The sequence below is a fragment of the Sinocyclocheilus grahami genome, unplaced genomic scaffold (assembly GCF_001515645.1).
Source record: "Sinocyclocheilus grahami isolate Dianchi unplaced genomic scaffold, SAMN03320097.WGS_v1.1 scaffold825.1, whole genome shotgun sequence".
Classification (NCBI taxonomy): domain Eukaryota; kingdom Metazoa; phylum Chordata; class Actinopteri; order Cypriniformes; family Cyprinidae; genus Sinocyclocheilus; species Sinocyclocheilus grahami.
Genome location: NW_015506004.1, coordinates 263452 through 278323, shown reverse-complemented (window position 1 = coordinate 278323; position 14872 = coordinate 263452). Strand labels below are relative to the sequence as shown.

Genomic DNA, 14872 nt, shown 5'->3' with positions numbered 1-14872 from the left:
CACAAAGAGCAATACAGACTTACTGTATTGGTGATGAGATGTAATTAGCGCTGCTGAATGAATGTTAATGTAATTGTGTTTGTGTTTTCAAGTGGAAATCTCCTCATGCATCTCTGGCTTCACTGCTGTGGACGTTTATGGACTTTGAACAGGTGCAACTAAACTGCCGTGTTTCCACAACAGCTTTTCACAGAGGAGCTCCATCAAACCTGCAGCGTGGAGCAATTAGAGGAGTGAGCCGTAAACCTGAGCGGGAAGCAGGAACAGATGATGCTGGAGGAGGAGAAGAGGCTCCATGAGTCCACGGCGCTGAAGGTCACTGCCGTCTGAGAACCCCAGAGACCAGTGATGTGCAAATGCATTAGAGATCCGTCAGGCGTAATCGCTGCTCATATGGTGGCGTATTAAATCTGAGAGGAACCGGGCAGAGAAGATGAAGGGCAGACGCAGCCTTCAGGTGACACACCTCAGCAGTTTCATCAGCAGCTTTATGAGTTTCAAAGGCAACAGATTGTTTTAGTCTTGAGGCGGAATGTCACTTTAGAAATGATAAACACAAAGCCTTCAGGACGTCTGATTCGCTCTGATGATCTGACGTCCTTACAGGACAGAAACTAAAACTAAACATCTACAACCGTCAGCTTCTCTGATGACAATAAACACATATGAACTGAGAGGATGAAAACCAAAACATCAGTTCAGTTCTTAATTTGAGCTAAATGTGAAATGATATAGAAAACTGAATGTTAGGAAGCAAATTTCAAATTAAATTCGACAGACATAAAGACAGATACATAGATAAAGTGGATAACTGGCAGCAGGTTTCTGTCTGTCATTCAGCTGTTGTGTTGTGTTGTGTTGTGTTGTTCAGTCGGCGTCTGTTGTTCAGCAGGTGTCTCTGTCGTTCAGCAGGTGTCTGTCATTCAGCCGGCGTCTGTTGTTCAGCAGGTGTCTGTCGTTCAGCAGGTGTCTCTGTCGGTCAGCAGGTGTCTCTGTCGTTCAGCAGGTGTCTCTGTCGTTCAGCTGTTGTGTCGTTCAGCAAGTGTCTGTCTGTCATTCAGCTGTTGTGACGTTCAGCAAGTGTCTGTTGTTCAGCCGGCGTCTGTCCTTCAGCAGGCGTCTTTCGTTCAGCTGGTGTCTGTTATTCAGTAGGTGTCTGTCGTTCAGCAGGTGCCTGTCGTTCTGCAGGCATCTGTCGTTCAGCCGGTGTCTGTCGTTCATCCTCGGGGTTAAAGGTCAATCTATGAACCAATGTAATTTCTCTAAATAATCTGATAAACAATGTGTCAGGAGGGCGCATGATCCAGAATGTAATAAATCTAAATAAGCTGATGCCCGTGTTCTTTTAACATGGAGATACTATTATAGTTTTTGTTAAAATTCTGAATCAGATTGTATTTTTATATTTTCTGCTTTTTTATGGTGAACTTAAAAAGTTTTAGACATTTTGTTGTGTTTTTGTGATTTTTAATAGTTTTTGTGTTTTTTTCATATGTATTTATTGTTTAATTTTTTTATTCAGTTTTAGTTTTAGTTATTTTAGTTCATCAAGTTAAACTAATGAAAATTAGAAATGTTGCCTTGGAAACTAGCTGAAATAAAATGTTTATTAAGTTGATTTTAGTTAAATTTTTAGTCATTTTGTTGTGTTTTTGTCATTTTTATTAATTTTTGTTGTTTTAAAATATGTCTGTATACTTTTTATTAATTTTATTTCAGTTTTATTTTAAGTTATTATAGTACAAGCTTAACAAAAATGAGAAATGTTGCCATGGCAACTAGCTGAAATAAAGTACCTTTTTATATTTTATTTTATTTCAGTTAACATTCATTTATATTTTAAGTCATACAAATATTTTTAATAGTTTGTTTTAGTTAACTATAATAGCCCTGTCTGATGCACAATAACAACATGTCACAAGGTCACGTGACCCAAAATGTAGAATGAGATGTTCCTCATCAAAACGGACTCAAATGAGTCACTTATTGTCATACAGTAATAAAAAAAGGGAGAGCAGCTCAGATGGTTTGAGTTGATCATTGACTTTGATGTCCTGGTAAATCAGCACCGACACTGGTGAGATCTCATCAGAGGCTCACAAAGAGCAATACAGACTTACTGTATTGGTGATGAGATGTAATTAGCGCTGCTGAATGAATGTTAATGTAATTGTGTTTGTGTTTTCAAGTGGAAATCTCCTCATGCATCTCTGGCTTCACTGCTGTGGACGTTTATGGACTTTGAACAGGTGCAACTAAACTGCCGTGTTTCCACAACAGCTTTTCACAGAGGAGCTCCATCAAACCTGCAGCGTGGAGCAATTAGAGGAGTGAGCCGTAAACCTGAGCGGGAAGCAGGAACAGATGATGCTGGAGGAGGAGAAGAGGCTCCATGAGTCCACGGCGCTGAAGGTCACTGCCGTCTGAGAACCCCAGAGACCAGTGATGTGCAAATGCATTAGAGATCCGTCAGGCGTAATCGCTGCTCATATGGTGGCGTATTAAATCTGAGAGGAACCGGGCAGAGAAGATGAAGGGCAGACGCAGCCTTCAGGTGACACACCTCAGCAGTTTCATCAGCAGCTTTATGAGTTTCAAAGGCAACAGATTGTTTTAGTCTTGAGGCGGAATGTCACTTTAGAAATGATAAACACAAAGCCTTCAGGACGTCTGATTCGCTCTGATGATCTGACGTCCTTACAGGACAGAAACTAAAACTAAACATCTACAACCGTCAGCTTCTCTGATGACAATAAACACAGAGAGGATGAGAGGATGAAAACCAAAACATCAGTTCAGTTCTTAATTTGAGCTAAATGTGAAATGATATAGAAAACTGAAAGCAAATTTCCAAATTTCAAATTAAATTCAACAGACATAAAGACAGATACATAGATAAAGTGGATAACTGGCAGCAGGTTTCTGTCTGTCATTCAGCTGTTGTGTTGTGTTGTGTTGTGTTGTGTTGTGTTGTTCAGTCGGCGTCTGTTGTTCAGCAGGTGTCTCTGTCGTTCAGCAGGTGTCTGTCATTCAGCCGGCGTCTGTTGTTCAGCAGGTGTCTCTGTCGTTCAGCAGGTGTCTGTCATTCAGCCGGCGTCTGTTGTTCAGCAGGTGTCTCTGTCGTTCAGCAGGTGTCTGTCATTCAGCCGGCGTCTGTTGTTCAGCAGGTGTCTGTCGTTCAGCAGGTGTCTCTGTCGTTCAGCAGGTGTCTCTGTCGTTCAGCAGGTGTCTCTGTCGTTCAGCAGGTGTCTCTGTCGTTCAGCAGGTGTCTCTGTCGTTCAGCTGTTGTGTCGTTCAGCAAGTGTCTGTCTGTCATTCAGCTGTTGTGACGTTCAGCAAGTGTCTGTTGTTCAGCCGGCGTCTGTCCTTCAGCAGGCGTCTTTCGTTCAGCTGGTGTCTGTTATTCAGTAGGTGTCTGTCGTTCAGCAGGTGCCTGTCGTTCTGCAGGCATCTGTCGTTCAGCCGGTGTCTGTCGTTCAGCTGTTGTGTCATTCAGCAGGTGTCTGTCGTTCAGCAGGTGTCTGTCATTCAGCTGTTGTGACGTTCAGCAAGTGTCTGTTGTTCAGCCGGCGTCTGTCCTTCAGCAGGCTTCTTTCGTTCAGCTGGTGTCTGTCATTCAGTAGGTGTCTGTCGTTCAGCAGGCGCCTGTCGTTCTGCAGGCATCTGTCGTTCAGCCGGTGTCTGTCGTTCAGCTGTTGTGTCATTCAGCAGGTGTCTGTCGTTCAGCAGGTGTCTGTCGTTCAGCAGGTGTCTGTCATTCAGCAGGTATCTGTCATTCAGCTGCTGTGTTGTTCAGCCGGTGTCTGTCGTTCAGCTGGTGTCTGTCGTTCAGCAGATGTCTGTCGTTCAGCCGGCATCTGTCATTCAGCAGGTGTCTGTCGTTCAGCCGCGTCTGTCATTCAGCAGGTGTCTGTCGTTCAGCTGTTGTTACATTCAGGCAGGTGTCATTCAGCAGGTGTCTGTCGTTCAGCAGATGTCTGTCGTTCAGCCGGCATCTGTCGTTCAGCAGGTGTCTGTCTGTCATTCAGCAGGTGTCTGTCGTTCAGCCACCATCTGTCGTTCAGCAGGTGTCTGTTGTTCAGCCAGTGAAATGTCGTTTAGCAGGCATCTGTTATTCAGCAGGTGTCATTCAGCAGGTGTCTGTCGTTCAGCCGGTGTCTGTCTTTCAGCAGGAATCTGCCGTTCAGCAGGTGTCTGTCATTCAGCAGGTGTCTGTCGTTCAGAGGGATGTCTTTCATTCAGCAGGTGTCTGTCGTTCAGCTGTTGTTACATTCAGCAGGTGTCTGTCATTCAGCCGGCGTCTGTGATTCAGCAGGTGTCTGTCATTCAGCTGTTGTGTCATTCAGCAGGTGTCTGTCGTTCAGCAGGTGTCTGTCATTCAGCAGGTGTCTGTCATTCAGCTGTTGTGTCATTCAGCAGGTGTCTGTCGTTCAGCAGGTGTCTGTCATTCAGCAGGTGTCTGTCATTCAGCTGTTGTGTCATTCAGCAGGTGTCTGTCGTTCAGCAGGTGTCTGTCATTCAGCAGGTGTCTGTCATTCAGCTGTTGTGTCATTCAGCAGGTGTCTGTCGTTCAGCAGGTGTCTGTCATTCAGCAGGTGTCTGTCATTCAGCTGTTGTGTCATTCAGCAGGTGTCTGTCGTTCAGCAGGTGTCTGTCATTCAGCAGGTGTCTGTCATTCAGCTGTTGTGTCATTCAGCAGGTGTCTGTCGTTCAGCAGGTGTCTGTCATTCAGCAGGTGTCTGTCATTCAGCTGTTGTGTCATTCAGCAGGTGTCTGTCGTTCAGCAGGTGTCTGTCATTCAGCAGGTGTCTGTCATTCAGCTGTTGTGTCATTCAGCAGGTGTCTGTCGTTCAGCAGGTGTCTGTCATTCAGCAGGTGTCTGTCGTTTAGCAGGTGTCTGTCATTCAGCAGGTGTCTGTCATTCAGCTGTTGTGTTGTTCAACCTCATTCAGCAGGTGTCTGTCGTTCAGCAGGTGTCTGTTGTTCAACAGGTGTCTGTCTTTCAGCAGGTGTCTGTCGTTCAGCCAGTGAAATGTCATTTAGCAGGCATCTGTTATTCAGCAGGTGTCATTCAGCAGGTGTCTGTCGTTCAGCCGGCGTCTGTCTTTCAGCAGGAATCTGTCGTTCAGCCAGTGTCTGTCAGCAGGTGTCTGTCTGTCATTCAGCAGGTGTCTGTCGTTCAGCAGGTGTCTGTTGTTCAACAGGTGTCTGTCTTTCAGCAGGTGTCTGTCGTTCAGCCAGTGAAATGTCATTTAGCAGGCATCTGTTATTCAGCAGGTGTCATTCAGCAGGTGTCTGTCGTTCAGCCGGCGTCTGTCTTTCAGCAGGAATCTGTCGTTCAGCCAGTGTCTGTCATTCTACCGGCGTCTGTCATTCAGCAGGTGTCTGTCATTGGGCAAGCGTCTATCATTCAGCTGGTGTCTGTTGTTCAGTCAGCATCTGTCGTTCAGCAGGCGTCTGTCTGCCATTCAGCCAGTGTCTGTCCATGATGTTTATGAGGAATCCAGTGGATGTCAGCACATCCTTCAATGACCCAACAACAACAGCAGCAGGTGTCTGTCCAGCAGGTTTTTGTCGTTCAGCTGTTGTGTTGTTCAGTCAGCATCTGTCGTTCAGCAGGCGTCTGTCTGCCATTCAGCCAGTGTCTGTCCATGATGTTTATGAGGAATCCAGTGGATGTCAGCACATCCTTCAATGACCCAACAACAACAGCAGCAGGTGTCTGTCCAGCAGGTTTCTGTCATTCAGCAGATGTCTATTGATCCGCAGGTGTCTGTCTGTCGTTCAGCTGGTGTCTGTCGTTCAGCTGGTGTCTGTCGTTCAGCAGGTGTCTGTCGATCAGCCAGTGTCTGTCGTTCAGCCGGCCTCTGTCGTTCAGCAGGCGTCTGTCGTTCAGCTGGTGTCTGTCCATGATGTTCATGAGGAATCCAGTGGATGTCAGCAAATCCTTCAATGACCCAACAACATCAGAACAGAACAAAACACACGTCCACTAGTCAAGGACACACCGTCGGATGAAGCCTGATACGTCCTGCCTCTAAACTAAACCAGTCATAACTGGATGTGTCATTCATGAGACACTGCGCTGAGGACTTCAAGTTCAATCAAAGCAGCAGTGAAACACTATTTATTCTGCTCCTTTCTCTCATGCAAGATGCAATGCTTCTGACAGTCTCTCTCTCTCTCTCTCTCTCTCTCTCAGAAAATTGGCACCCTTCCCATTTCATTATTAGTTCTTTCAATCAAGATCGTTGTGACGAATCGTTGCATGGAGAATCATAACCCTGAGGGACGCTGACTTTTTGACTGCCGTTTGAGAAGGAGGAAATCCTTGACTAATGGCTGTCTCCTACACGCCTGCTTTAATAAGTGTGTCTTTTTCTCTCCCTGAATGGGCCGGTTAAACTGCTCCGCAGTGGATTTATCGCCCAATGCCTGCGCTGGTGAGTCACCGCCTTCACCTGGAAAAGCTTCCCAGAATCCCACAGACAGCAGAGACCTGGGAGATCTGAAAACCAACAGATGGATAGCGGAGGATCGCATCTGTCTCAGAGCCTGCAGAAAAGACTGGATTGAGTGCTGGTCTATCTAAAGGAAAGTTCACATTTCTTCATTGGCGTTATTAGTAGGGCTGTCAAGCAACCAGCATTTTTAATCTAATCAATTACATATTGTGCCCATTAATTAATCAAATTAATTGCACATCAATTTTGGCTGAGAAATTTCCCCAAAAAGATCATTATTGTGTTAGAAGTGTAGAAGAGTTTTAAAAATGAATATTGAAATGATTAAAAAAATTAATTAATACTCTAAATATGAAACTAAAAGCATCAGTTGAAATTAAGCAAAACAGACAATGTTGACAATATTGAGTCTGAATTGTAACACAATGTTATCTTCTTGTTTATTGAACTCTTGTATAAATCAATATCACAGTATTGCAGTAGTATTGCATCACCACTCATGCTGGTGTGATATTGCTAAACTATATCGTATGATATAAATATGAGGGTGATTTTAGGCTCATATCACAGCATTCTAATAGACTCCATCACGCAGTCAATCATCCTGCATCATGTTCATCAGACACTGCATCAATGTGAGATGACGGACAGGTCTGGACGAGGCGCTGCATTAATCATTTTAACATTATTTTCCATAATCAATTGCACCAAATTAACAAGTTAAATTCACAGCCCTGGTTTTGAGATCTTCACTCAGTGGACATGGGCTTTCAGGACGGGTTTGGGTTCGACAACCTTCCAGGTGCTTGAGGTCTGTCATTGATGAAACACGCAGTTACCTGATTTGCACACACTGCATCTGAATCAACGAGTCTCGGTCTCCTTCGACTCCTAGTTCCTGTCTCCACAAGAGCGAGGAGGAGGTGATGGAAGGCCTTCAGGGGTTTGTGTCGAGCTGCATGTAAGAGAGCAATGAAACACAACAGCAGTCATACAGTAAATTAAACGTACATAACGCCAGAGATGTTCAATCTCCTCTAGTGCTTCACGCTGCTCCAAATCTCATTTGTATCGACTCCAAATTTATCTCAAGCACTCATTTACTTCCAGTTCATGTTCCACTTTCCCTCCTTCTGCTGTCACAGCTAGACATTTTTTTTTTTTTACCAGAATTCAGGGAAACGTGCTGAACTGTTGCTGCACGGCAAACACACGCGATGAAAAGAGACATATTTGGTTTCTCTGGGTTTTGTGTTCAATTGAAACAACTGAAAATGGTTAAATTATTTTGATGAGTACAAGTAATGGAAAAGCATATTCCCATGACTTTCTGATCATATTATTATTATTTTTTTTTTTGTAATTTGTACCCTTTAAATAATAAATCACCAGTAACAAACAATCATTTAGTTAACCTTTATTAGTAGTACTAGTTTAGTATTTGTTCAGTTTGTCATGTCAGCAAATGATGCTATTTTCATGGCAAGAACTGAGTTACATAATATTCAAGTGATGCATAAATATAGTAAAACCAAACATAAATAAAATTACAGCAGGTAAGATTATACAGGATGTTTTACATTTACACATTAAAAAACAAATTTTTTTCTGTTAAAATCTGACTAAACAAGTTCTTAAGTAAGCTTATTGAATTATCGTTTACCTTAACGAGCTCCACCTTAGATCTGGATTCGTCCTCACCGCTGCCTCTCCTGTGGATGGGCGTGGCCTGTAATCTGCCCCACCCCTCATGTGACATCATCAACAGAGGAACCTAAAACATGACTGCTTACTTCTGAGCGCCACATTTAGTAATGACTTCTCAAGTCAGAATCACGTACTTTGAACACAGTGAAGAGTGTGAGGCTTCACCTTGATGCGCTCTGAAAAATACATCATTTATTTACTTATTTCCATTTCTAATTATTCTCCAGCACACGTTAAACGTGCTCTCCAGCACCGGGCTTATTAAGTTAATCTTTCTGAAGCAGATTGTGTGAATGCAGCACAAAACCCAGGACTCCGTTCAGCACATTTAGCCGACAGGCCTTATTTGATGGTGGGAAATGAAATCAAATAACTGTGTGTTTCTACAGAAGTACATGAATTACTGCAGTGCTGAAGTAAAACAAACACCTCCAGCAGCCGTTTGAATGCAGGCTTTAATCACAGCCGTCAGATGATGGGCTCAGAAAAGGTCTCGCTCTGGTTCACAATCGGGCTCTTTCAATTCACTGGCACTCCAGAACTCTTTTAAAGTAATTAAGAGGAGACAATGATGTGACCTTGTCAAGAGCATCTGATACCAGCTTTTATAATTCAAGACTTCGGCCAAATGATGTCGGAAAGCGAGGCTTGAATCCAAAGGCCAGCTGGACTGAAATCCCACGAGTGTCTGCCGTGAATGTGCTCAAACAGACGCTTTCCTCGGAGGATCTGAACTCTAGAATAACACTTTCTGTGGCGTCTTAATGTTCTAGTGATCTTTACAGAGCTTTTGTCTCACTAAAGTGACATTTATTTCAGCGTATGTTCAGTCGCACACACTAATGAACAGTTCTGCAGCACCAGATAATAGACCTGAAATATCACTTGACATGAGTTATCACTAAATATGAGCAGTAAAATCCTCTGAAGGATGGAACAAACTCACTTACTAACCTGATTGTTTTGGGTTGAAAAGAGATGCATGATTACTGTTGCTATGCTTTCTTTATTTGATTTGTTACTTCCCAACTTTAATTATGCTGGCTGCCTTCCAATTCTTCTACTTCTGAGACCAAATTTCTGAAATTAACTTCTCCTAGAGCTGTAAAGCCATGACAACCAAACTTGGCACAGACCTTCAGACCATTCTGACTCAGTGTACTGTATGTTTTCTAATCGATCTGACTTGCGGAATTCCCATATCGCACTTCCAAACAGGCCCAAATTCCCATAGACTTCCTTTGAGGGGGTGAAAACTAAAATGCTAGTAACATTTTTACTGAATTCTCAACCTTCAAACTTCAGGCTTTTTATACTTTCACACCTGGCTTTGTCAAGCCAACATCGTTTGTCGTCAAACTGTACTCATCTAGTTGTGTTCACAATTACACACATAAACAAAAGGTGATTATGGAGGTTTAATGCTCGTTAACACTAAGTATCGATGCGGACGGATAGACGGATATCATGCGCACGTCAGGCTCAGAATGATTCATTATTACTTATATAATCACTCTTCACAAATGACGCAGAGGTGTTTAAAACTGAGAATATATTTAATCACAGCACATTAATTATTGAATAAATAATGAGTTTCCAATCTACTCCAGAATTGTTTAATTAAAGCGAATTAATTATTATACTAATTGATTTCTTGATTAATTCAAAATCTAGTGAAACTCTTGCTCATTGATACATGGAGAAGCAGCAGCTCACGGCATCATGTGACCCGAAAGAAGAGCAGAAAACAGAATTAAACTCTACTGTATTGAGATCTTAAGCTTTAATAATCGACCAGACTGAAGGGTTTGGGAGCTCAACTGGCCCTCAATATAAGAGTCAATGAAAGAATGAAGAGAAGCAATTAACAAATAGAGCAGAGAACAGCTCTGCTCAGATCCACACGTCTGAAAGACCAGCAGAGACTGAGATCACTGATCTGATGATTAGCATGAGAATATCTCATCATGTCTACACACTACACACTCTAGTCTACGTGAGTCTGTGTGCAGGATTGAGTGGACAGACTCACATGGCCTGTGAGAAAATAAAAAATAAAATAAATTAAAATAAAAGCACAGATACAGACACCACTGATTTAAAAGACCTCTGGACCAGAGAATCAGAACGACATGTAAGAAAAAATTACATAAAATGCACAAATACAGACAATGGTTTAAAAGAGGACCAGAGGATCTGAATGACATCCAGTGAGCTATGAGAAAACAAAATCAGTTATTACATAAATCACCTGACATTTTGACATCAGCACGTCCCACTCTTGAACAGCACAATTCAACACTCATATTTGAGTTATTTATATACAGAACACACACACAGTCTAGAATCGTATCATATTGTGTGTGTGTGTGTGTGTGTGTGCGCATTTAACAGCTGAATGGCAGGTGATGGCAGCACACACTTCAGTTTTAAAGGGGCCATGAACTGAGAAATCAAAATTCCCTTTATCTTTTGACAGATAAGAGGTACTTGTACTATAAAAACATCCTTTAAGTTTCAGAAATCAAAACTTTCTCATTAGTCTAAAATCAGCTTATATTGAAGACCATCAGCAAAAATGACAGCTTGTGGAATGTGCCACTTTGTGACGTAATAGTGTGACTAAACCCCGCCTCCACAGAAGATCGACGCCTGCTTCTTCACCACTGCCTGTTTAGCCTGTTTAGCCCCGCCCACCGATTCTACATCACTGCCTGTTTAGCCTGTTTAGCCCCGCCCACCGATTCGCGTACATAGTGTAAATAACGAGAGAGGCAAATGCAGGTCTACACACAAAAACCAAACGATAAAGATGCTCTGAAGACAATAAGAAGCTGTTCAGAGCCGTGCTGTGGAAAAACACAGTCTTTGCATTGCCTGCCTGCTGATCCCAACATTAGAAAAGAGTGGATGAACTTTATTTTTAATGATTTTCACTTCATTTTACCGCGGATTCATTTACAAACAAGGCACAATTCAATGCAGGATTTTCAGAAAGACAAACTAAAACTACTAATAACCTATTACTTCTGAATTATGATGTTGCCTGTTTAGCCCCGCCCACCGATTCGCGTACATAGTGTAAATAACGAGAGAGGCAAATGCAGGTCTACACACAAAAACCAAACGATAAAGATGCTCTGAAGACAATAAGAAGCTGTTCAGAGCCGTGCTGTGGAAAAACACAGTCTTTGCATTGCCTGCCTGCTGATCCCAACATTAGAAAAGAGTGGATGAACTTTATTTTTAATGATTTTCACTTCATTTTACCGCGGATTCATTTACAAACAAGGCACAATTCAATGCAGGATTTTCAGAAAGACAAACTAAAACTACTAATAACCTATTACTTCTGAATTATGATGTTTTATGATGTAAAAATCTTGATAACAATATATGTGGCCCTCAGAGAACAATACAAAATTAAAAAAAGGCAGTTCACGACCCCTTTAAGCTCAACACAGTCTGTCAAACTACCAGTGACTCGCACAACTACCTCACAGCACCACTGCTAACTCACTGTAACTACAGGAGCATGAGCAGCTCGGCTGTTTTTAAAACAATGCATCTTTTCAAGTTGACAATGAAAAACGTGACGAAATACAGCTAAAGAATCAGCTCCTCTCAATTCCTGCGTGTGAACTGGCCACAGCAGACAGGAAGAGGAATTATAATTCACAGGTAACTCCGCCGATGCATTCTGGGAAATGAAGTGCATTTATTAGAGCTGGTTTCTCTCTCTTAGTCTGGAAAGCTCTGGGAATCAGGATCACGAAGGGTCGGAGAGCGAGATCTTTCACGGCTCTTTAGCTCTAGAGCAGCGGCTCCGCAGGCGTCCGAACACTCGGCATCCATCAGCCGGCGTTTACCACAGACAGTGCTCCTCTGCCGATCCCTCAATAACAGCCCAGAGACGAATGAGAGGTCAGGACCTTCCAAACAGGCGGAGGGGGCGCGGATCTCATTACCGCCGAAGCCTCCGGGATACCAAAGCAATTTGGCTCGCCCTCTGTTCCTGGGAAGCAATTAAAATATTAAGCGGCGTTGTAATGGCATTCACACATATTGATATATAGGAGGGGCGCTACGCATGAAATATTGAGAAGTTCCTGCAAAACTTTGATAATGAGACCCAAGGCTACTACAGCCAATTTAACAAGCGCAATGACTTTATCCGAGCTGCGCCGCTGGATTTATGCTCCGTCACGCCGCGGCCGCGCTCTCCCTTCACCTGCTCGCGACCGGCTTCTGCAATTAAATGAAGACGGATTTAATCTGAGGGCCTGTTCAAATGTATCTGTGCCTGAGGCTCTTCCTCGCGGCTCTCCGTGACCCAGATCTACTTAGAGAGTCTCTCCCCGGCCACGTTTCCCACAGGACGCCGGTCCTGAGGGCCGTTTTTGAGCGGTGCGCTTGCCGTATCTCACTCTTTGGGTTCTGCTGACAAACACAAGGCGTTTCTCTCAGAGAAAACAGACAAATGAGTCTCGCTGGTTTTCTGCTGCAGACGGATGGTGCTAAATGTGGAGTAACGCTGGTGCAGAGCTCTTCTGGGTCGGCTGTCAAACGCTGCATAATGGCTTCTATACGCGGCTTCTGCAATTAAATGAAGACGGATTTAATCTGAGGGCCTGTTCAAATGTATCTGTGCCTGAGGCTCTTCCTCGCGGCTCTCCGTGACCCAGATCTACTTAGAGAGTCTCTCCCCGGCCACGTTTCCCACAGGACGCCGGTCCTGAGGGCCGTTTTTGAGCGGTGCGCTTGCCGTATCTCACTCTTTGGGTTCTGCTGACAAACACAAGGCGTTTCTCTCAGAGAAAACAGACAAATGAGTCTCGCTGGTTTTCTGCTGCAGACGGATGGTGCTAAATGTGGAGTAACGCTGGTGCAGAGCTCTTCTGGGTCGGCTGTCAAACGCTGCATAATGGCTTCTATACGGAGGCTGCCGCAGACCGCGGGTTATTGATCGGTGGAGGCTGAGCAGTCAAATGAAACAAGCATTAACTATGTAACGGTGAGCTGTAAAGCGCTCGCATCTGATGCTTTAAATAGCTGCACGTTTCATCAGATCCTGCAGCAACACATAGTTTCTCATCCACATCTCTTTACTCTCGGTGACGCACCTGAGCGGGACCCTCTGTGTCAGCAAACACCAGCGCACAATCACAGTCTTCATCTGCCCTCTGAATTCATGTGCTTTCATCAGTCAGTTTCGGAATGAGGAACACTGAACAAGATTTACACATTTCATAGAGAAACTAAAAGCCGCTGAGGTTCTCAAAACATCAAGGACGAGCGATTGAACACCGATATGCATCAGTTTAATCATGTGATACACATCAGTAGGGTTTCTGGGGCCCCTGAACAGCATATTGACTCGGGCCCACTCTCCGGGGGGGGTTCCCTTTGGTAAAAATTTACTTTTTTGGTAAAAAAGTGTTGCGGGCCCCCTCTCCCTCGTCGGGCCCTTGGATTCGTCGCAGCTGAAGATGCACCTTTTTGCCAGAGCTTCACCTCTAAATGCATTTGCAAAAATAAATAAATTCTTCTGCATATCTCCTCTTCTCTAACTTATAATATATAACTCTGATAAATATGACACTGTATAATGCGAATACTGTTGGCTCTGTGACGAATTGCTTATGGTCCTCTATTGTAAGTTGCTTTGGTTAAAAGCATCTGCTAAATGCATAAACGTAAATGTCTCCAAATGTAAACTCTCCCATCGTCCAGCTCTAAACTGATCAATGTGACTAAGACAGAGTAAAACAAATTAATTGTAGTTTTTGGAACAATTTATTTGTAACTAGCAATCATGTCACGCATGTACTGTAAGATCCTCAACTTTTTCTTTTTTACTTACAAATTTACACAATGAATTTCTGTAAAATTATCCATATTAAACATGCATCTTGAGTTCTTTTTGATTTTATCCAAAATTAAGTTCATCATTTAAGTCTGAGCAACAAAAGACTGCTAAAGATGACAGACGGTCAACAAACACATCAATCCCTCCATGACGCTAACTAACTAAACTAGTGTCTGTGACCTGTTTAGTTCAATCAGCAGTGTTGCGGTGTGCATCTAAAACGATGAAAGTGCAGAACAACATCACAGAGGGAAAAACTGTGTAACTGACAAAGAAATATAAAATAGGTTGCATAGTAGTTAGAATGCAGGTCGTGAGAGTCGAGAGTCGTGTCGAATTCAAGGTAAAGTGGAATAATGTCAGACGTCATTCTCTGCCGAGACCCAGAGAAACTCCTGCTGTGCTTTTCAATGACACAGGCATCTGAAGTGAAGTTGCCGGATCTCTGCGATTGTTTCTCGGACTAAAGGTCACTGCTGAGAGCTGCGACTCAAGCGGAGCGAGTGTGATGTGAATCCTGCTGCAGGAAACTGAGGACGGTTCAGAGAGATTCTGTGCATTACATTTGATACGACACAGTCAAAGAGCCCATTTAAAAACATGTTCATCACAAAGCCTCCACAATAATACATTAAAGATGAAACATTAGCACCGGCCGAGACATGAATATGCAGCACTACACACACACACACACACACACTCTCTCTCTCTCTCACACTCTCACACACACACACTCTCTCACACACACACACACACACACACACACTCTCTCTCTCTCTCACACACACACACTCTCTCACACACACACACACACACACACACACTCTCTCTC

At 43.4% G+C, this 14872-nt stretch overlaps 1 protein-coding gene across 1 annotated transcript in view; it reads right to left on the bottom strand.

Annotated features, from left to right (window-relative positions):
• Positions 1 to 11912: 11912 nt before the first annotated feature.
• The window catches only part of LOC107562489 (uncharacterized), a 23952-nt gene continuing 20992 nt past the window's right edge, over positions 11913 to 14872 (bottom strand). Inside the window, exons 6-7 of the mRNA XM_016247122.1 lie at positions 12947 to 13147; positions 11913 to 12180 (exon numbers count right to left, since the gene is read on the bottom strand). Coding sequence (XP_016102608.1) covers positions 11913 to 12180; positions 12947 to 13147 — 469 coding nt within the window. The remainder of the gene's footprint in view (positions 12181 to 12946; positions 13148 to 14872) is intronic.